This window comes from Lonchura striata, chromosome 4 (genome assembly GCF_050655825.1).
Source record: "Lonchura striata isolate lonStrDom1 chromosome 4, ASM5065582v1, whole genome shotgun sequence".
Taxonomy (NCBI): Eukaryota; Metazoa; Chordata; class Aves; order Passeriformes; family Estrildidae; genus Lonchura; species Lonchura striata.
The window spans coordinates 734009-756290 of NC_140706.1; the positions used below are offsets into that span (position 1 = coordinate 734009).

The 22282-nt window shown below is 64.8% G+C and overlaps 2 protein-coding genes across 2 annotated transcripts; one reads left to right on the top strand and one right to left on the bottom strand.

The window, feature by feature from the left end:
* Positions 1-1108: 1108 nt before the first annotated feature.
* Positions 1109-2559, bottom strand: LOC146767474 (uncharacterized). The gene is made up of 2 exons (XM_085577310.1): positions 2514-2559; positions 1109-2481 (listed from the first exon to the last, which is right to left on the bottom strand). Exon 2 carries the CDS (start codon positions 2247-2249, stop codon positions 1185-1187), a length of 1065 nt encoding a protein of 354 aa, XP_085433436.1. The 5' UTR covers positions 2250-2481; positions 2514-2559; the 3' UTR covers positions 1109-1184.
* Positions 1911-21796, top strand: FBXO41 (F-box protein 41). The gene is made up of 13 exons (XM_021550260.3): positions 1911-2051; positions 5323-6237; positions 9448-9676; positions 10304-10383; positions 10472-10779; positions 10870-11138; positions 11671-11786; positions 11999-12151; positions 14378-14473; positions 14831-14949; positions 15750-15908; positions 16511-16626; positions 17427-21796. Exons 2-13 carry the CDS (start codon positions 5516-5518, stop codon positions 17487-17489), a joined length of 2430 nt encoding a protein of 809 aa, XP_021405935.2. The 5' UTR covers positions 1911-2051; positions 5323-5515; the 3' UTR covers positions 17490-21796.
* The last annotated feature ends 486 nt before the right edge of the window (positions 21797-22282 follow it).

Sequence of the window (22282 nt, forward strand, 5' to 3'; positions counted from 1 at the left end):
GCATCAGGATCCAGCCAGGCTGAGGCCCAGCCTCAGGGAGCAGCTGGGATGGAGCCGGGCCCGGCCTGGCTGGGATTAACCGGGGCAGCCTTGGAGCAGAGCCGGGAGCCAGCCCGGGTGAGCTGTGACTGCTCTGGGAGCAGAGAGGGGCTTGGGCACCACCTGGGGACCAAACCGGGACAAAGCGGGACAAAGCGGGACAAACTGGGACAAACCGGGACAAACTGGGACAAACCGGGACAAAGCGGGACAAAGTGGGACAAACCGGGGACAAAGCGGGACCAAACTGGGGACAAAGCGGGACAAACTGGGACAAACCGGGACAAAGCGGGACCAAACTGGGGACAAAGCGGGACCAAACTGGGGACAAACCGGGGACAAACCGGGGACAAACCGGGGACAAATCGGGACAAACTGGGGACAAACCGGGGACAAACTGGGACAAACTGGGGCATTCAGGGACCAGAGCAGCACCAAGCTGGGAACCAAGCCAGGGGACTCGGGGGTACCCCTGATCCTCGGACCAGGATCAAGCCAGGGATGAAGCCAGGACGATCAGGTACCAGCTCAGGACCCAGGCAGGGACACAGCCAGGGTGCAAGGGACACAGCCAGGACCAAGGCAGGGACACAGCCAGGGTGCCAGGGACACAGCCAGGGTGCCAGGGACACAGCCAGGACCAAGGCAGGGACACAGCCAGGGTGCCAGGGACACAGCCAGGGTGTCAGGGACACAGCCAGGACCAAGGCAGGGACACAGCCAGGGTGCCAGGGACACAGCCAGGGTGCCCAGGAACACACCAGGACTGAGGCAGGGACACAGCCAGGGTGCCAGGGGCACAGCCAGGGTGCCAGGGGCACAGCCAGGGTGTCAGGGGCACAGCCAGGACAGGCAGGGACACAGCCAGGGTGCCCAGGAACACACCAGGACCAAGGCAGGGACACAGCCAGGGTGCCCAGGGACACAGCCAGGGTGTCAGGGGCACAGCCAGGACCAAGGCAGGGGCACAGCCAGGGTGCCAGGGGCACAGCCAGGGTGTCAGGGGCACAGCCAGGACCAAGGCAGGGGCACAGCTAAGGTGTCAGGGGCACAGCCAAGGTATCAGGGGCACAGCCAGGACCAAGGCAGGGACACAGCCAGGGTGTCAGGGGCACAGCCAGGGTGTCAGGGACACAGCCAGGGTGTCAGGGACACAGCAGAATGCTCGGGGACCCAACTGGGATCATGGCAGGGATGGAGCCGGGATGGTCAGGGACTGTCCTGGGACCAAGGCCGTGTCCTGGCCCCTGTGTGTCCGGCCCGGGATGGGGCAGGAGCAGCGCAGGTGCCCAGCTGGGCACACACCCGGCACCCCAATCCCTGCCAGGGGCGGCGGGGAAGGGGCTCCGGGGCCGGGGGCTGCCGTGGCAGCCGCGTTCGTGGGGAGACAGGCAGAGGGAGCTGTGCGGGAGGGACCGGCGGCGAGGCAGCCCGGCTCCGGCGGCAGGGGAGGCGGCGGCTGCCGGCCTCGCCCTCCTGCATCCCCGCATCCCTCCCTCGCTCGCCATGCTGAGCCCGCGCTGAGCCCCCAGCGCCCCGGGGCCCGCCCTCCCCAGGGTGCCAGAGCCGCCACCCTCCCAGCGCCCCGCCGGGGCCTTCAGCCTCGGCCTCCTTCCTTCCTCCTCCTCCCCCGCCTCCTCCTCCTCCCCCCACCCCGCAGCCACCACCCTCCCTCCATCCCTCCCTCCCTCCCTCCTTCCCCGGGGCCTGCCTGGCATGGAGGTGCTGGCCGCGGGGAGCCGGATGCTTCCCGCGGGCTGCATCCCTGCTGCCCCGCATCCCTGTGCCCGCATCCGCCGGGCCCCGCATCCCCCCGCCCCGGCAGAGCCCTGAGCCGCTCGGCAGAGCCCTGAGCCGCTCGGCAGAGCCCTGAGCCGCTCCTTTGTGCGGCGGAGCGGCTGTGCGGGCTCCGTCCCCCTCCGCAGCCCCGGCTCGGGGTGCCCGCGGGCGAGCGGGAGCGATGCTGCCCTCGCCGGAGGAGCCCGGCGCGGGAGGTCGGCGGCCAGGAGCAGGTACGGGGCGAGAGGGGACGGGATGGAGCGCGGATGGTGCCCCGGGAGGCGGTGGCTCGTCCCCAGGATGCTCCTCAGCCAGGGCCCCCGGGAGCAGGGGGACGCAGCGGGGACAAAGCCGCTGCCGGGGTGTGAGGACGGACCCGCCTCTCCCTGCTCCAGGGGCTGGGGGCACAAAAAATCCATCCGGATTTTCATGCCCACCTCCCCCGAGCCCTCAGTGCCTCAGCCCCAGCCGGCATCGCCCACCACGGTGCTCCCACCCCGCTGGAACGCCGGGGAAGGATGGGACCAGCGGCGCGGGCATCACCCTCCACCCGGCATCACCTCCACCCTGGCATCACTCCCCAGCCTCCCATCATCTCCATTCCGACATCACCCTCGAGACCCATCACCCACCATCCCGGCATCACCCTCCACCCGGCATCACCTCCAGCCCTCATCACCCTCCAGCCCCATCACCCTCCAGCCCCCATCACCCTCCAGCCCCATCACCCTCCAGCCCCATCACCCCCACCACCTCTCCTCTCATCCCCCTCCTCTCCAGGCAGGAGGGGAGCTGCTGCCGATGGTGTTTTTGGGGCGGGGGGGCAGAGGAGCGTTAGACAATGCCGGGGAAGGCTCCATGATGGATGGCAGGTGGCGGCGCCGGAGCAGCCGGCGATGCTGCAGCCCCGGCGGCCGGCAGCGCTTCCCGGCTCCGGCTGCCGGTGGGTTGCATTAGCGCAGCAATCACTCCACGAGCCATTCCCTCCCTCCTGCTGGTTGCCGTGGAGATGGGAGCGAGGAGAGGTTTGCGGCCGCGGGAGGACCCGGCCGGGACGAGGAAAGCTCCGTGCGCTTCCCGATCCACCTGGGCCGGATCCCGCCTTGCATTTCGGCCGGGAAATTCGGGCTGAGGCTGCTCGGGCGCCCCGGGGGACGCGGGAGGGATCCAGGCCTGAGGCACCACGGCACGGCTCCCCATCCGTGCGCTGGAAAATGGAAAAGCGCTTTCTCATCCCCCGGCAGCGGCCGGAGCTGCCGGACGCGCTTTGTGCTCGCCGCGGATCGGGTTCCGGCCGGGCCGGGCCAGGTGGGCTCCATCAGGGAGGGCGTGTTTGGTACCGACCCCAAAACGCGGCCAAGCGGGTCACAAACCCTCACAAAACCAGGCTCACCCTGGTTTTATTTCTGGCGTGGAGTTCTTGCCGTTGCTGATTTTTCCCTTAAAACATGGTTCCTCAGCCTCGTGGCCCGGCTGTCCCTCTGAGGGGATGCTGAGGCACCGGGGATGCTGCCCTGGGGACCAGCGGGGATGGATGGAGCTTCCGCGGCCGTTCAGGGCTCACCACTGCTGGCCATGGGATGCAGGAGGGCTCTGAGGGCTTTTAGGGTGGTGGGAAGAGCCCTCAGGGGGATATTGCAGAGGGATGGGCAGGGGATACTCCCACCCACGGCTGCCCTCGATAAAAGATGACAAATGAAAAATGAAAGTATTGTGCCCTGAGGTGAGTTTGTGCCCTCGAGGCTGGAGGGGACCTCGGCAGCCTCCTGGGGTGGATTTTCACTGGGTCATCCCATTTCACAGGGGTGGGCTTTCCCCCAGTGGTGCTGTGGAGGATTTTGTGAGTGGGGGATGAACCAGGTCCCACAGAACCCTCACCCCCCCCAGGCAGGAGGGGCCACCGTGTCCCCTGCATCGGACAGCCCAGGGCTGGATGGGAACTCTTGGGATGAATCCCTTTCCAGGCTTCATGGGCTCATCCAGCAGGAGTGGGTCGGCCTTCTCTTTGAGAGGGGAGATCCCAGCACCTGCTCCTGGTGTGGGGCACAGGGATGGTCCTGGCCCTTGGGGACCCCTGAATGCCTCAAGAGAGAAAAAGGCCACCCCTGCCACCCCCTGTGACAAACTCGGATGGATGGAGCGAGATTCCCATGGGATGTGCACCTTCCTGGTGGCTGTGTTCCCCCAGGTGGTTGTGAAGCTTCCCGAGGGGTGGGAGCCTTCCCAGCCGTTACGGATCTTCCCAAGGGTTCGCAGAACCACAGGATCATTCAGGCTGGAAAAGCCCTCTAAGATCATCGAGTCCAGGAGCTGTGGAGCTCCCCAAGGGCTGTGGAGCTTCCCAAAAGCTGTGGGTCTTCACAAGGGTTGTGGAACTTCCAGTGGCTCCGGAGCTTCCCAGGGTTCTGCACATCCCCAGGGTTCTGTACATTCCCAAGGTTCTGCACATTCCCAGGGTTCTGCACATTCCCAGGGCTCTGCACGTTCCCAGGGCTCTGCACGTTCCCAGGGTTCTGTACATTCCCAGGGTTCTGTACAATCCCAGGGCTCTGCAAATTCTCAGGGCTCTGCACATTCCCAGGTTTCTGTATGTTCCCAGGGTTCTGTACAATCCCAGGGTTCTGCACGTTCCCAGGGTTCTGCACATTCCCAGGGCTCTGCACGTTCCCAGGGCTCTGCACCTCCCCAGGGTTCTGTACAATCCCAGGGTTCTGTACAATCCCAGGGTTCTGCACATTCCCAGGACTCTGCACATTCCCAGGGTTCTGTACAATCCCAGGACTCTGCACATTCCCAGAGCTCTGCACATTCCCAGGGTTCTGCACGTTCCCAGGGTACTCCACATTCCCAGGGTTCTGCACATTCCCAGGGCTCTGCACCTCCCCAGGGTTCTGCACATTCCCAGGGTTCTGTACAATCCCAGGGCTCTGCACATTCCCAGGACTCTGCACATTTCCAGGGTTCTGTACAATCCCAGGACTCTGCACATTCCCAGAGTTCTGCACATTCCCAGGGTTCTGCACATTCCCAGGGTTCTGTACAATCCCAGGACTCTGCACATTTCCAGGGTTCTGTACAATCCCAGGACTCTGCACGTTCCCAGGGTTCTGTACAGTCCCAGGGCTCTGCACATTCCCAGGACTCTGCACATTCCCAGGGTTCTGTACAATCCCAGGACTCTGCACGTTCCCAGGGTTCTGTACAATCCCAGGACTCTGCACATTCCCAGGACTCTGCACATTCCCAGGGTTCTGTACAATCCCAGGGCTCTGCACATTCCCAGAGTTCTGCACATTCCCAGGGCTCTGCACATCCCAGGGTTCTGCACATTCCCAGGGCTCTGCACGTTCCCAGGGCTCTGCACCCTTCAGCACCACGTGCCCTTCCAAGGGATGCACGCGGGTGGTTGGAACGCGGGAGGGCGGGATGGGGGCGCAGCAGGAGGACCAAGGCGGGATTTCTGGGGACCCCCCAGCCCGTATCCCTGACGCCCGTGTCTTGCAGCGCCCGGCACCGCTCGATGCTGACCGCCCCCGGGAGTGCCGGATCCCGCCGTGCCGTGCCGGGCCGTGCCCGCGCCATGTCCCAGCGCAGCCGCCGGCCCCGTGCCCGGGGCTCCCCGGCCAGCCCCGCGCGCCCCCGCGGCCCGGGCGCGGCGCCGTGAGCGGGCCCCGCGCGCCGCGGAGCGGAGCCAGCCATGGCCTCGCTGGACCTGCCCTACCGCTGCCCGCGCTGCGGCGAGCACAAGCGCTTCCGCAGCCTGTCCTCGCTGCGGGCGCACCTGGAGTACAACCACACCTACGAGACCCTCTACGTGCTCTCCAAGACCAACAGCATCTGCGATGCCGCCGTCTTCCCGCTGGCCGCCGACGGGGCCCTGCTGAGCCCGGCCGCCCGCAGGGACTACTTTGAGAGCACCTCCTTCCAGGGCAAGGACCAGCGCTTCTCCTGCGACCTGGTCCCCGCCGACGAGCTGGAGCCGGCGCCGGCCTCGTCGCCCTCGCCGCGCTACGTGCACGAGATCGAGATCCCGCTGACCGAGATCTTCACCCGCGGCAAGGCCGTGGCGCCCGCGCCCGTCCCGCCGGCCGCCGTCGACTCGGCCTACGAGGAGGGCCTGGCCCGCCTCAAGATCCGCGCCTTCGAGAAGCTGGAGGTGGACAAGCGGCTGGAGAAGCTGACGGAGGAGGTGGAGCAGAAGATCGCCTCGCAGGTGGGCCGGCTCCAGGTGGAGCTGGACCGCAAGAGCTCGGAGCTGGAGAAGGCCAAGCAGGAGAGCCTGCGGCTGAGCCGGGAGAAGCAGGAGCTGGAGGACCGGGCGTCGGAGCTGTCCCGCCAGGTGGACGTCAGCGTGGAGATGCTGGCGTCCCTCAAGCAGGACCTGGTGCAGAAGGAGCAGGAGCTCACCCGGAAGCAGCAGTGAGTCCTTCGGCCTGTCCCAGACGCGGGGTGGGAGGAAAGGGCCAGGCAGGGAGTCCTGGAGAACCTGTGGCTGCCCCAGCCCTGGAGGGGTTCAAGGCCAGGCTGGACAGGGTTTGCAGCAGTGGGGAATAGTGGAAGGTGTCCCTGCCCATGGAAGGGGGTGGAATGAGATCAACTTTGGGGTATCCTCCAATCCAAGCAATTCCATGAGTCCAGAGGAGCCCAGTACCACCACCAAGCCCTCAGGCACAGCCCCTCGGTGATGCCCACCATCATCCTCCTTCACCAGGCTCTGCATCTCCTCCCACCCGCTCAGTGCCCACCTGGGCTCCTCCACGGCTGGGTCATGGCAAGCCAGACCTTGTCCCAGGGCCCCCAGGGCTCCCAGGACATGGCCAGGTTGGGGACCACTGAGCCACAGACTGGTTTGGCTTGAAGGAACCTCAAATCCCACCTCGTTCCCACCCTGCCGGGGCTGTGCCAAATCCCAGGTTTTTGTCCCAGAGGGAGGGTGGGGCAGCCCGAGCAGTGCCAGCTCCATTTGCTGCTAAGCCTGTGGCACTGCCACCCTCGTTTCCACCCCATATTCCCCACTCGGCGCTGGGTCATTCTGCCCATCGGGGCTTCCCAGCACCAGGCCTCGCTCCTCGGGGGGCTGAGCAAATCTGGGGGAGTCTGTGAGGAGTTTGGGGGGGACAGGCACGGTTGGGCTGGGCCGGGAGCACTGCTGGGATTCCTGAAGGAATTGTTTTGATTCCCGTCACCCTCTGCACATCTGTGGATGACTTTGACTCCAAAATAGTGACCTGGCACAGAAGCAGGGCTCCCAGGATGGGGGGATGTCCTGGCTGAGGAGCGGGGTGGCCCTGGGGCCAGATAAGGACACCTCCAGGTCTGGGGGCACGTCTGTGGGACAGGCAATGAGGGGTTTGGGGGGCTGCCTCGTGGGCATTGTTCAGGGGCACCTTGGGGGTGTGTGGTGAGGGAATTATGGACACCAGCGTGGATGAGTCTGGAGCAGGGCCTGGAGACAGCTAGGCAGGGTAAATAGAGGGTCAAATGTCTCTTGGTGGAACCTGGACAATGTTACCACCTGAAACCCTGGGTTTATGCCCCAAAACTACCTCCTGGACCTCCCATTCCTTAGAGAAACCCTCCTAGCCCTCAGCTGTCCCCATCAGACCCCAAACCCCTCCACGCCAAGGGACGAAATCCCTTGGGAGGCTGCAGGGAGAGCATGGGAAGCGCTGGTGGCGGGAGGAGGTTTTCTCCTGGATGTGAGGAGGTCATCAGAAATCATTTTCATCAGCCAAGCCTTCCCTGAAAACACAGTGGGAACATTTCCCAGCCCTGCCAGCTCCAAGACACCATGACGTCCTCCTGGGAGACCTTTGGCTCCCGGGCTCCGTTTCCTCTGCCAGGAGTGTTTTTCCACCCAGCCCATGGGAACGGGAGGGAGGCAGGTGATAACCATCAGCATCACCTTACAGCTGCTGCCCAGCTCCACATTTGCCTTCCAAATCCCCTGGGGCCCCTTCCAGGATCCTTCCCAGAGCATCCTCCGAGCTCCCAGGCTCTGCCTGCAGGCGGCAGGTTGGGGAGGAATTAATTGATAATTAACTGGTGATGAATTGGTAATTGATAGCCAGCAGTGGGAATTATGTCACTGAGAGCTGCCCCCTCCTTTTCCTTCGTGCCTCTGAGCAGGTCAGATCCAGGTGTCCGAGGTCAGTGTGCAGGGTCAGGTTTGGTGTGAGGTGTGCACGGTCAGGTTTGGTGTCCAGGTGTGCACGGTCAGGTTGGTGTGAGGGTGCACGGTCAGGTTGGTGTCCAGGTGTGCACGGTCAGGTTGGTGTCCAGGTGTGCACAGTCAGGTTGGTGTGAGGGTGCACGGTCAGGTTGGTGTCGAGGTGTGAACAGTCAGGTTGGTGTGAGGGTGCACGGTCAGGTTGGTGTCCAGGTGTGCACAGTCAGGTTGGTGTGAGGGGTGCACGGTCAGGTTGGTGTGAGGGTGCACACAGGGCTCTGGGGTCAGCTCTGTGACCAGGTGCCAAGGTCAGCTGTGTGTGCTGCTGTTTCTGTGCTCAGCCTGGCCTGGCCGGGTGTGCCTGGCCGGGTGTCCGGGGTCATGTGTGCCCAGACAGGCGTGCAAAGCTGGGTTTGTGCCTCCTGAGGGGCTCCTGGGTGCTGAGGGCAGGTGTGAGCATCTCCGTGGGTGTGTGTGCATCTCCGTGAGTGTGTGAGCAGCTCCGTGGGTGTGTGAGCAGCTCTGTGAGTGTGTGAGCAGCTCTGTGAGTGTGTGAGCATCTCCGTGGGTGTGTGAGCAGCTCCGTGGGTGTGTGAGCAGCTCTGTGAGTGTGTGAGCATCTCCGTGGGTGTGTGAGCAGCTCCGTGGGTGTGTGAGCAGCTCCGTGGGTGTGTGAGCAGCTCTGTGAGTGTGTGAGCAGCTCTGTGAGTGTGTGTGCATCTCCGTGGGTGTGTGAGCAGCTCTGTGAGTGTGTGAGCAGCTCTGTGAGTGTGTGAGCATCTCCGTGGGTGTGTGAGCAGCTCCGTGGGTGTGTGAGCCGCTCCGTGGGTGTGTGTGTGTGCCTGGTGCACACCTGGGTGTTCCTGGAGCACGCTGGGGTGCAGGGCTGTGGTGGCCACGTGTGTTTGGGCGTGTGGCCTCGCTGCTGTGTCTGTGCTTCCCTGCCTTTTGGGGAGCGGATGAGGACGGCGGCTGTTTGTGCTGGGCTGGGGTCAGCTCGGGTCACGGAGCTGCTGTCACACGTTTTGGGGGAAACAGCCCTGCTGCAGCCTCAGAGCTCCCGAGCACCTGTTAATTGACGTGTTAATGAGGGAGCCGGGGCCCTGCAAGCACCGGGCTGAGCAGGGTTTAAGGGTGTCACCGCCATCCTCCTCCCTCACCCCGTCACACCATCATCATCCCCTCCCCTGCGCTCCGTCCTGCTCGGGAGCCTGAACCAGCCCCGGCAGTGATGGACGAGGTGCCGGGGATGTCACCTCCCCCTAAACAAGGTGGCACCAGCCCCCCGCACGCTGGGAGCATCCCGCATCCCTGTCCCGCCCTGGGGCCGCCCTGGGGCGCTGACCCGGGCCGGGCCGGGATGGGACGGCACAGTCCAGGCGCGCCGGGGGCGTCCCCCCGGGCGGGAGGGGATGGGTGATGGGTGGGCAGCCCGGGTGTCACCGCGGGTCCCCTGCCAGGGAGGTGCTGCAGATCGACCAGTTCCTGAAGGAGACGGCGGCGCGGGAGGCCAACGCCAAGGTGCGGCTGCAGCGCTTCATCGAGGAGCTGCTGGACCGCGCCGACCGCGCCGAGAAGCAGCTGCAGATCATCAGCAGCAGCTGCGGCACCACCCCCGACGGCAGCCTGGCACGCTGCGGCACCCCGGCCACCAAGGCCATCGCCAGAGCGGGACCTCTGCGGGCACAGGCACGGCACGGCCGCGGGAGCGCGCCCGGGGCTGCGGGAATTCATCCTGGGCTCCGGGAATGCACGTTCTGCTCCGGGAATTCATCCTGGGCTCCGGGAATTCATCCTGGGAATCCTGGGCTCCGGGAATGCACGTTCTGCTCCGGGAATTCATCCTGGGCTCCGGGAATGGACCCCCTGCCCCAGGAATGGACCCTCTGCCCCGGGAATGGACCCTCTGCCCCGGGAATGGACCCTCTGCCCCGGGAATTCATCCTGGGCTCTGGGAATTCTCCCTCTGCTCCGGGAGTGCCCACGGCGCTTCGGAGCGCGCCCGGGGTGTCGGGAATTCTCCCTCTGCTCCGGGAGTATCCCGGGTCTTCGGGAGTGCTGCCTCGGCTCTCCTCTGCCCGGGCCCGAGCGGGGCGGTGCGGGGTCCCCCTCTCCTTCCCCCGGGGAATGGGTGATCCCGGGCGGGGTCCCGAGGAGAAGCTGTTTCTCCGTGGGCCGGTGACGCTGGAGTGCCGCTCCGCGTCCCGCGGGGGACGGTGTCCCCCCAAGCGCAGCGGGCACCGGTGGGGAGCGGGGTGCCGTGCCCCACTGCCTCGGGTGTGCCACGGCGGCTCCTCTCGTCCCCTGTCCCCGCAGAGAGAGCGGCACCCGGGGCCGGGGGCGGCCGTGCACGGTCCCTACGGCGCGTGCAACCAGCGCTCCTCGTCCAGCACCGGGTGAGTGCCCGGCCCGCCGCCCCGCCGGCGCCTTGCGGGATGCCGGGACGGGGATGCGAGCCCTGAGCCGGCACGTCCCCGTCCCCAGGGCCTCGAGCCGGGCCAAGGCCGTGTCGCAGAGCTCGGGCTGCTACGACAGCGACAGCGCGGAGCCGTGTCCCACGGACGACGCGGCCGAGGCGCCGCCGCGCGCGGCGCGGGACGCGCGGGGCTCGGGGCTGCGCCGCCAGGCCATCCAGAACTGGCACCGCCGGCCCTACCGCAACAGCACCGAGGGCGAGGAGGGCGACGTGTCCGACGTGGGCTCCCGCACCACCGAGTCGGAGGCCGAGGGCTGGGAGCCGGAGGGGCCGGGCTGCGCCGCGCCCCGAGCCCCCGGCAGCTGCCGCCTGACCGGTGAGGGCGCCGCGGGCCGGGGCAGCTGGAGGCCGCGGGCCGGGGACGGAGCTTCCCTCGTTCCCTTACCGCCGTTCTCCCGCGCACCAGTGGCCACCGACGCCGGGTGTCCCGCGGCCAGGCCCGAGGGCGCCGGGGGCAAGGCGTGCCGGCTGGAGCGGGGCAGCCCGGGCCACTGCGGCGAGGTCATCAGCCCCGAGATCCTCAAGATGCGGGCGGCTCTCTTCTGCATCTTCACCTACCTGGACACCAGGACGCTGCTGCGCGCGGCCGAGGTGTGCAAGGACTGGAAGTTCGTGGCCCGGCACCCGGCCGTGTGGACGCGGGTGCTGCTGGAGAACGCCCGGGTCTCCTCCAAGGTACCGGGGAGCGGCGGCTCCGCCTGGGGCGCGGCCCCTCTTCCAGAAGGGCAGAGCTGGGGGAGCCTCGCCTCTCCTGCGGCCGGGGTGGGTCTCCTGGGGGACACAGGTGGGCACTTGCTGCGGAGCTGGGCACTTGCTCCGGTGCCATAGGTGTTGCAGGTGCACAGGTGAATGCTGGAGGACAGGAGCTCACGCCGGCACAGGTTTCCATGTGCTTGTGTGGTCACGCCCATGGTTTTGTGGTCACGCCCATGGTTTTGTGGTCATGCCCGTGAATTTGTGGTCACAGCCATGGTTTTGTGGTCACAGCCATGGTTTTGTGGTCACGCCCGTGGTTTTGTGGTCACGCCCGTGGTTTTGTGGTCATGCCCATGGTTTTGTGGTCACGCCCGTGGTTTTGTGGCACATGCTCTGCCATGGCCTGTGTGTGCCTCCCCGCCCATTTGTGCCGCGTGTGTGCCCAGCCAGGGGTGGGTGGTGCGGGACGTGCTGGGGTGGCCCTGCCAGTGAGTGCCCCCCTGTGCCCCAGTTCCTGGCCATGCTGTCCCAGTGGTGCACCCAGATGCATTCCCTCACCCTCCAAAACCTGAAGCCGCGCCAGCGGGGCAAGAAGGAGAGCAAGGAGGATTACATGAAGAGCACACGGTGAGTGCCCGTGTCCCTCTGCCCCCGTGTCCCCGTCCCACCGCCGGAGCCGCCGCAGCTCCCTGAGCCCCAGCTCCCATTTCCATTACGGACTCCGGGGCACGCCGGCCCCTGGGGGGTTTGGGTGTCCTGGTGGGACGTGTCACCCTGCTGGGCGGGTGCAGGAGGGTGAGCACGGGCCGCCGTGCCTGAGCCTGGCTCCCTGCTGGCAGGGGCTGCCTGGAAGCGGGGCTGGAGTCCCTGCTGAAGGCGACGGGCAGCAACCTGCTGATCCTGCGCATCTCGCACTGCCCCAACGTGCTGACCGACCGCTCGCTCTGGCTGGCCAGCTGCTACTGCCGGGCCCTGCAGGCCGTCACCTACCGGTAAGCACGGCCACCGTGGCGTGGGGACAGGCTGGCAGTGCCCCCGGGCTGTGCCGAGCTCACCCCGATCCCTGGCAGTGCCCCCCGCCTGTGCTGAGCTCACCCGATCCCTGGCAGTGCCCCCGGGCTGTGCTGAGCTCACCCCGATCCCTGGCAGTGCCCCCGGGCTGTGCTGAGCTCACCCTGCAGTGCCCCCGGGCTGTGCTGAGCTCACCCCGATCCCTGGCAGTGCCCCCCGCCTGTGCTGAGCTCACCCGATCCCTGGCAGTGCCCCCGGGCTGTGCTGAGCTCACCCCGATCCCTGGCAGTGCCCCCGGGCTGTGCCGAGCTCACCCCACAGTGCCCCCGAGCTGTGCCGAGCTCACCCCGCAGTACCCCTGGGCTGTGCCGAGCTCATCCCACAGTGCCCCCGGGCTGTGCCGAGCTCACCCCGATCCCTGGCAGTGCCCCCGGGCTGTGCCGAGCTCACCCATTCCCTGGCACAGCCCAGCCCACCCGCCCCAGCTGCAGCCCGGTGTCCCCTGTGCCAGCTGTCCCTCTGTCCCTGCAGCTCCTGTCCCTGCAGCTCCTGTCCCTGCCAGGATGTTCCCATGCAGGTGTTGCACTTCCAGCTCCATCCCCATCATCCAGTGCTGGTCTCATCCCGGCTGGAGCATGAGCGGGGTTGTGCCAAGGAGGCAGCGCTCTGGTAGAGAGGGGCGAGGAGGAGGTGCCCAGTGAGGTCCCAGCTGGCTGTCACCCCCATGAATGGTCCTAGTGGAGACAAGAGGCTCAGGGGCTCACTCCTGGGAGGGAGGAGCAGCTCTGCCAAGGGACAGCTGAGATTCAGCTTGGACACCTTGCCTGAGGTCACAGACACAAGACTCATGATCCTGGAGGAGGTCACAGGTCCTGGAGGGCATCACTGCCCACTCCTTGGTTTTGGCCACCTGTGGAGACAGGATTGGCCTTCCCTCCAGCCTCCAGGAGGATGATCCTTGCTCTGCTGCACCTGCAGACAACCTCCTCAGCCTCAGTGTCTGCTCCACCTGGTCCCCATCCGGCCAGGACAGAGAATCCTCCAGGTGGGAAAGCACGTTCGCTGCCCTGGTGTGACCCCCAGGAGCTCAGAGCCGGCTCTGACCCACGCCACGGGACAGGAGACAGCCCAGAGCTGCCAGCCTGACCTCCAGGGCTGCTCCTTGGGCTCTTCCGAGGGCAGCAGAGAGAGCCCGAGCGCCCCTGGCACATCCTGAGCTGTGCCGGGCACTCACGCTCTGATTAACCTGCTGCTCTTGGCACCTGCTCCAGCACATGTGTGAGGCACTCGGATAGCACCCAGCCTTCTTTTTGGGCTAGCCTGAGGTTCTGAGGTGGGACATTCAGACTTGGGAAGCGTGGCCTCAGTCCCTGGAAGGCTCCTGGTGGGGTGGCACAGCCTGGGGACCGTTTGGGCTGGTGGCATCGGGCTGGTGCCCGCTGGCACCTCTCCCTGGGGCTGGGCTCCACCCCAGCTCAGGACAAAGCCACAGCTGCCCCGTCCCTGCCCGGCTCCAGCAGCGTCCCAGGGGCCTTCCCAGTACCTCCCAGGACACCAAGGAGGAGCCACAGCAAACCCTGCAGGGACGTGTGGCCAAGAGCCACCTGCAGCCACGGGGGCACAGCCACAGAGCAGGGAGAGGCCACGGAGCAGCCCCGGCCCCTGGCTGGGGTGTCCTTCCACCCCTGCCACTGTCCCCATCCCGGCCAGGTGGGTGCCGAGGGACACCAAGGCAGTGAGGGACAGGGACAGCTTCTGTCCCCTGCAGGGACTCACGGCCTGGCAGCTTCAGCCAGTCACTTGTCACCTTGGCACGTGAGGAGGCACCTCCAGAACCTTCCACGTTCAATGCCACCTTCATCCCTCCTGCCCCTCTTCACCCCCAGAACCTTCCACGTCCAGCCTCTCCTCCTGCCCCTCTTCACCCCCAGAACTGTCCAGAACCTTCATCCCTCCTGCCCCTCTTCATCCCCAGAACCTTCCACGTCCAGCCTCTCCTCCTGCCCCTCTTTGCCCCTGGCCCCAGCTGCTGTCCCTGCTGCTGTTCCATCCACAGGCACCGTTCCAGGTGGGAATGCCCCGTGCTGGAGCCCAGGGCCCCGCTGGGCTGCAAACCATGCCCACGCTGGCACCTCTGGGGGGTGCAGACCCAGCCCAGGGTGGCACCGCTGCTGCCGTGCCATGGCGTGTCCCGTGTGTTGTTGCAGGAGCTCCACGGACCCCGTGGGCCATGAGGTGATCTGGGCACTTGGAGCAGGCTGCAGGGACATCATCTCCCTGCAGGTCGCACCTCTGCATCCCTGGTAAGGCTGCAACAGGATGGTTTGGGTGGGGCGGGACCCTCCAGCCCACCCAGTGCCACCCTGCCGTGGCAGGGACCCCTCCCCCTGTGCCAGGCTGCTCCAAACCCAGTGTCCAGCCTGGCCCGGGCGCTGCCAGGGATCCGGGGCAGCCCCAGCTGCTCTGGGCACGCTTTGGGGCGCTGGGCACGGAGCTGCCCCGTCCCAGTGGCAGCACAGCCGGGGCAGTGCCCGCGCAGGGCACCGCAGGGTGAGCCGGGGCTGGTGGGTGGGAGAGTGGGAGAGCTCCCGGCGCTCCCGTCCCGGGGTGCCAGGGCGCTGAGCGCCGTGCCAGCCCAGCCTTGTCCCTCGTGTCCCCAGCCAGCAGCCGACGCGCTTCAGCAACCGCTGCCTGCAGATGATCGGGCGCTGCTGGCCCCACCTGCGGGCGCTCGGCGTCGGGGGCGCCGGCTGCGGCGTGCAGGGCCTGGCCTCGCTAGGTAGGCACTGCCCGGCCCACACAGCGCGCCCTGGCCTTGGGAGGGGTCCCTGGGGCCACTGAACCACCCTGTGCCCAGTGCCCACTGTGTCACCAGCCCAGCATTTGGGATCACGGATCACTGAATGGGTCACTGGGCTTGGGAAGGGTCCCTGGGGCCACCAACCCACCCGCCCTGTGCCCTGTGCCCACTGTGTCACCAGCCCAGCATTTGGGATCACGGATCACTGAACGGGTCACTGGGCTTGGGAAGGGTCCCTGGGGCCACCCACCCACCCTGTGCCCTGTGCCCACTGTGTCACCAGCCCAGCACTCGGGATCACGGATCACTGAATGGGTCACTGGGCTTGGGAAGGGTCCCTGGGGCCACCCACACACCCTGTACCCACCTTGTCCCAGCCCAGCATTTGGGATCACGGATCACTGAACGGGTCACTGGGCTTGGGAAGGGTCCCTGGGGCCACCAACCCACCCTGTGCCCACCTTGTCCCAGCCCAGCATTTGGGATCACGGGTCACAGGAGGGGTCAGTGGACATGGTAAAGGTCTCTGGGACTGCCAAGCCCACCGTGTGCTAAATCCCCCCGTGTCACCAGCCCGGGGACACCGAGTGCCACCTCCAGGCATTCCCTGGATGCCTCCAGGGGTGGGGACCCCCACCCTCCCCGGGGGGTGGGACAAGGAGAGGTCCTGCTGTGGGCAGGGCGATGCTCCTGGGATCTCCGTGGGGAACCCCACCCCCCCGAGCACCCCTGGGCTCTGCCGGTCCCTTCCCGGGGCGCCGACGGCTCTGTCCCCGCAGCCCGGAACTGCATGAGGCTGCAGGTGCTGGAGCTGGACCACATGGCCGAGGTCAACCAGGAGGTGGCTGCCGAGGTGTGCCGGGAGGGGCTCAAGGGGCTGGAGATGCTGGTGCTGACGTCCACCCCAGTGACCCCCAAAGCCCTGCTGCACTTCAACAGTGAGTAGCAGTGCCAGGGCGGGGGCCTGGCACCCAGACCCACGGGGCACGGCGCCCTGCCAGCCCCAGCCGCGGGGCTGCTGGCACTGGGAGCTGCTGGGGGCTCTCGGGGAACGGGGATCCCACGTCCCCCACCAGGGATGGGCCAAGGAGCTGATCTTGCCTCGGGCCGCAGGGAGGACAGGACGCTCCCTGCACGGTCCCTGGGGAGATGGAGGCCTCGGTGTGTGGCACCCCTGGGGGTTGTGGCACCCCTGAGGGCTGTGGCACCCCTCAGCCTGGCTCACGCCCTCACTGGAGCCCGTGGCCAGGGCAGGAGGTGCACAGCCCCAGGAGGACCTGTCCTGGTGCTCACAGCTCGGGTGACCGTGCTGGAGCTGCTGGCAGCCCACCCTGTGGCTGGCAGGGTCCCCAGGGCAGCGGGAGGACACCGGGTTGGGACGGGGCAGCCAGGGCTGTGTCACAGCCCGTGCTCCTCCCTGCAGAGACCCCGGCCGGGCCTCCTCATCCCCAGGGTGAGAGGGGCCTTGAGGGGCGCGGGGTGGGCTCTGGGGTCCCTGGTGGCCATGGGAGCTGTCCCCAGGTGCTGTCTGTGCCCCCAGGTGTGTGCCGGAACCTGAAGTCCATCGTGGTGCAGGTGGGCATTGTGGACTACTTCAAGGAGCCCCACAGCCCCGAGGCCAGGAAGATGTTTGAAGAAATGGTGAACAAACTGCAGGTGAAGGCGCCCGGTGCCAGCTCACACGAGTGCCCCCAGCCCTGTGTCCTTGCCGTGGCACGGGTCAGAAGTGTCCCCTCTCCCTCCCTTCCCTCCTTCCTTCCCCAGGCAGGGACTGGGGATGCTGCTCCCCCTCTCCCTTCCTCACCCCGTGTCTTCCCTGGGGCAGGGATTGGAACTATGCCCCCATCCTTCCCGTGCCCTGGCAGATTCCCTTCTCCCTTCCTCATCCCGAGGCAGGGATTTGAGGTGTTCCCTTTTCTTCCTCCCTTCCCAAGGCAGGGATTTGAGGTGTTCCCTTTTCTTCCTCCCTTCCCAAGGCAGGGATTTGAGGTGTTCCCTGCTCTTCCTCCCGTCCCAAGGCAGGGATATGAGGTGTGCTTTGTGTTTCCCATTCCCTGTGCCTCCCTCCCCCCATGTCCTTTCCATGGGATTTGAGGTGTTCCCCCTTTCCCTCCCTCAGCCCTGGCAGGATTTGGGGCATTCCCCCTCTCCCTCTCTGACCCCATACCAGGATTTGGGGCATTCCCCCTCTCCCTCTCTGACCCCATACCAGGATTTGGGGCATTCCCCCTCTCCCTCTCTGACCCCATACCAGGATTTGGGGCATTCCCCCTCTCCCTCTCTGACCCCATACCAGGATTTGGGGCATTCCCCTTCTCCCTCTCTGACCCCATACCAGGATTTGGGGCATTCCCCCTTTGCCTCTGTGACCCCATACCAGGATTTGGGGCATTCCCCCCTCCCCACGCAGCAGTGGCACCTGGCTCCCCCCAGCCCCGTGTCTGCTCCTCTTGCAGGCCCTGAGGAAAAGACCCGGCTTCTCCAAGATCCTGCACATCAAGGTGGAAGGAGGCTGCTAGCCCCCCAGGGACCCCGCAGCACATCCCGCTCTGCCGGCGCAGCCGCGGGCCCAGCCCGGGGCGGGGACCCCCGGCTGGAGCCCCGGACCCTCGCGCACCCTCGGGACCGGGGCGAGAAGGTGCTACTCACGGACAATTTTGGGCTGCCCCGAGAGCCAGGAGCTCTTTCCCAGGAGGGAAGACGGCTTTGAAGGCCAAGGATGTGTTTGGGGTCCCACTGAACTCTCTGTGGGGTCTCTGAGCGCTGGAGGATGGCTCAGCCCATCTCGGGGCTCTTGGCTGGGCTCACCCCGCAGCCCCGGCCTGCCTGGGGCGTGGGGAGGGGCTGCTCCTCCCCCACCATTCCCACGGGGTTTCTGCTCCTTTGTATTTGGGATGTGGCAGAGGGGCACCCAAACCCGGGCAATGTCCCAGAAACCAGCAGCACCACAGCACAAGGAGCAGAGCTGCACTCGGGGCTCTGGGAGCCAGAGGACACAGGAGAGGTGGGCGCTCTCCCAGAGGTCTCCAGCCTCACTCCCTCTCCACCAAAACCCTCCTGCCAAGGCAATAAACCACCTGCAAAATCCTCACCCACCAGGAAATGGGTCACCATCCTGTCCCCACCATCCACAGCCGGACTCCGTCCGGGGTCAGATGTCCCGTGTGGAGAGAGAGACTGTCATGGGACACCCACGTTTGCCTTCCCGAGCAGCCTGAAGGAGAAACCCTGGCCAGATTGTCCTGAAATTATCCTGGAAAAAGCACCAACCAACAGCCCCGGCTGACCCTTATCTACAGCCACCATTTTCTAAATCTGATTTTTCTTCTGAGTGTCCTCAGCCTGCAAGGACATCATCATCCCCAAAATATCCTTTTGCAATGGGAAAAGGCTTTGGAAAGGCATCCAGCAGGGGCAAGCATCTCCATCCTGCAGCCTGGGGAGAAGGTAGCAGGGACTGGGGACACCCATCAGAGCACTGCCAGAAGTGGGGACAGCCCAGCCTCACCCACAGCCCCAGCCCTGTGTCCTCGGAGCCCTTGGACGGGGCTGAGCGGAGAGGAAGCGGCTGGGAAAGTGGATTTGGGGTTTTCCCTTTTCTCTGGCCCAGCGCTGGAGGTTTTGGTGCCCCTGGCCGGCGTGGCTGCGAGGGGACACCTCGCAGAGCCCGTCCCCCCAGCCCTGCGGGAGCGATGGGCTCACGTGGAGCACCCTGGGCGGGACCGGGCTGCAGATCCAGCACCACGTCCCAGATCCAGCACCACGTCCCAGATCCAGCACCACGTCCCTCACCCACGGCACAGGAGCTGCTGCCCAGCTGGGGCTGCACACAGCCTGTGGGGGTCCCCCGGAACAAGGAAAATCACCCCAAACGGCCGAGGCTGGCGTGGCTCTGGAGGCAGCTCCCACACCTCCAGCCCCACTGGAGACCCTTCACCACCCTTCATCCCACCTGCGCTGCCTGTGAAACAGGGGCAGGGTTTTGTGGCCACAGCCCCCGTGGGAAGCAGCCCTGCTCCCCCTGCTCCCCCTCCCATGCAGCTTTCCAGGAGAAGGCTGGCCCTGAATGCACAAAATGAAAATGAAAATGCCTGCCAGAAACTCCTGCACCCCCACGGATGCTCCCTGCCATGCCCACCGTGGGTTTACCTACGCCCCGAGCAGCCTGGCACACTCCCAATCCAGGGGCAAGAGCAGCAAGGGATGCCCCGACCAGCAAACCGCCACCCAGCAGAGCTGCCAGGTGCCCGGGCACCGTCCGGCCCCGTGCAGGAGCGTGGCCTGGTGGAGATGGCACCACCCTGGTGCCACCTGCGGAATTCCCTTTACAACAAAAACCAAACAAAGTACCTATTTATTTCTATAAACAGAAGAAGGAAAAAGAAAAAAAAGATTTTAAAGGAAAATTATATACTCAGCATGTTTCTACACTCTATGCTTTAAGACTGCTGGCCCAGAGCGGTGGCCTGGGCTGGAGGTGGCTGCTCCGGGTGCGCCGTGCCCGGAGCTCTCCGGCTCCTCGCCTGGGGAGGGTGAGGATGAGGTGATGGAAAGGGGGGAGCTGTGAGGCCTCTGAGGGGTCAGCGCTGTGTGCGTGGTGGCGTTGGTGACTGTGACATCCCCACCCCTGCGCTGCCCCCGGGCCTTTGGAAGTCACGGCAGGACCCTCACCTGGACTCGAGCTTTGGTGCATCCCCAGGACCAGATCAAACTGTCACCTCTCCTTGGGGCATTCCTGAAAATCCCAGCTCAGCAAAGCCACTTTTTACAAAAATCCTCGGATGACACAAGACCTTGAGCAGGTTCAAGGGTTAGAAGATGGAAAGTGGGGGTTTCTCCCTGTTTGGCTTGGGCTTGAATGGATCCTTTCCTCATCCTCCTCCTCCTCAGCTGGGGATGAAGGCGGCTGGCACAGCGACAGGAGTGCTGGGAAGGAGGGCCCTCCTGGTGGCTCCTAATTGCCCAGCTTGTTAACGAGCTCATTAAGAGCTCTGAAATGTCAGAGGGATCCTGCCCCTGCTGCTTTCTCTGCCCTGTCCCGCAGGAGTGTGGCCCCACAAGGATCCATCCCCGCGGGAGCTCCGGCCAGGCTGTCCCTGGCTCACGGAGCCTCAGCCCCATTTCCTCCGGAGTGATGGGAACGCCCAGAAATGCCGAATTTCCTGGGAAAGCCTTCAAACCACACAGCACGTTCAGCTCAGCCCAAGGAGAAGTGCCAGAGGGGCTCTGCGATGACAATCCCAGAAAAATCCACGGACCCGGGAGAGGACTGGGGTCACAGCGATGGCCAGAGCTGGCAGGGCGGGATGGACGGTGCTTCCGAGCCTGGCTCCTGCAGGGCTGCTTCTGGGGATTTATTCCTTTTCTGAGGCGTTTTCCCAAAGTTTCCCATGGCTGACACTGCCAGCATTCCCCTTCACCCGAGTTTGGGCGCTGGTCAGGGATTCCGAGAGGAACATCACCAAAGGCAGCTCGGGGGCCAAAGCCATCCCAAATCCTGCTTGTGTCTCCCTCGTGTTGGATTTCCCTCGTTCCCATCACTCCAAGCCCCAGGAGCTCTGGGGATCAGGGGCCTCCTCCTGCCTTGTCCCTCTGCCTTGGGGCTCCAGGTGTCAGGGACTGAGGGAAAGAAAAGGGAGCTCCAGGCTGGCTCTGCCCCGCGAGGATTTTAAACCTCTGTCCCTCTTCTTGCCGTGTGTCCTGGTCCCTGCTGCCACCAAGGGCACGGCCATGGTAGGGGCTTGTCTCAAAAAGAGCTGATTTAGGGAAAACAAAACAAAAACCAACCCAGAAGTGTTGGTAATGGCTCCTAAAGTGGTTAACAGATGTCTTCCTTCAGCTTTTAGGGGAGGCCCCAGCCCAGGAGCCAGAGCACTGCTTCAGCCTCATTTTGGGGTGAGAAACAGCAGGTTTGGGTGGAGCAAAAGCATTTGGGAATTGGTGCCAAATGAGAAAGTGCTTGAAAAGGTAAAGATCCCAGGGAGCAGGGAGATTTTGGGAAGCAGAGGTGGTTTGTTGCGACTGAAGCATTGCAGGGTGTTGTAGGTGCTGATGGACCTTCCCCATCAGTGGGAGGCAAAATAATCCCTGGGGAGGGTGGGAGAGCACTGAGGAAAAGCTGCTGCAGCAGCAAGGAAGGAAAACTGCCCAAAAGCAAGGGAAAAAAGGGATTTTCTAATGCAGCCTCGGGATTGAGCCCCGTGGAGGGCAACGAGGCAGGTTGGGGCCGGGGACAAGTGGGTGCAATGGCGCATGGCAGTTTTTGGGATGCAAAGAGGTAATGCACAGTTGCTTCGAGATAATCAGAGGAGATAATCAGTGCAGAGAAGAGATATATAAATCAGGAACTGGAATCATTCCCGACAGCCCTGGCTGGCAGCGGTGTACAGCGACCTCCCCTCCCCCAAGGTTCCCGTGGCCTCCCAAGTTATTTTTTTAACTCTCTATAAATCTAGGTCTATTTTAGTCTTTCGCAGCGATGTGCCAGTGTCTGGAGAACCAAACGTCCCTTTCTGCCCCCAGCCCGTGGTCCCTGGATGCTAAACCGGGCCTTGGTGCGAGAGCTGCCGGAGCAGCTCCCGGGGGAGCGCCGCGATGGGCAGGGCAGCAGCCGGGCTCGGGGCAGCCGCCCCAGCTCCGGCCGGCAGCCACGGGTTCAGCACTTTGGTTGGAACTCTCACCTGTAGACGCACTTTGATGTTGTTGCTTTGAAACTTTGGCAAGTGTAAACCATGTGTATTTAAAGAATTACAGAGAAACGACCCCCAGCGAAGCGTGTAAAGAGCTATTTTATGATTCAGTGTTGAATAAAGACTCTGGAGATCGAGCTGGGCGTTCACTCTCCTGGGGGGCGCACACCAGTGAGACCAGTTGCTGTTCGGGGCCTGCTGGAAGTGTGCTGACCCCCTCTGCAGACCTGCGGGCTCCACTGCTCTGGCATCACGGGGCACGGGGACAAAGGGGGATACAGGGACCAAGCGGGGCAGCATGGGGGGAGCACCCCTGGCACAGGGTGCCCAGAGGAGCTGTGGCTGTCCCTGGGTTCCTGAAGGGTCCAAGGCCAGGTTGGATGGGGTGGGAGCACCCTGGGACAGTGGAAGGTGTCCCTGGATGACCTTTATGGTCCCTTCTAACCCAAACCATCCCACAATTCTCTATTTCTTTCGCTGTCCTCCTCCTCACTTGTAACCCACCAGACCCAAGTCTCCCCACTTTGTCCCAGCACCATTTTCCCCTCTGAGTCCCCCCAGATGCCTGGATCCATCCTTGGAGCCCCTTGGAGCTGTCAGGCAGCTGCTGCCCTGAACCTCCT

Excerpts from the sequence above, each read along its gene's own strand:
- LOC146767474 (XM_085577310.1), bottom strand. The coding sequence starts at position 2,249 with ATGAAAATCCGGATGGATTTTTTGTGCCCCCAGCCCCTGGAGCAGGGA.
- FBXO41 (XM_021550260.3), top strand. The coding sequence starts at position 5,516 with ATGGCCTCGCTGGACCTGCCCTACCGCTGCCCGCGCTGCGGCGAGCAC. Across the intron at positions 10,384-10,471 it reads CGCTCCTCGTCCAGCACCGG|GGCCTCGAGCCGGGCCAAGG; the intron begins GTGAGTGCCCGG and ends CCCCGTCCCCAG. Across the intron at positions 11,139-11,670 it reads ACGCCCGGGTCTCCTCCAAG|TTCCTGGCCATGCTGTCCCA; the intron begins GTACCGGGGAGC and ends CCTGTGCCCCAG.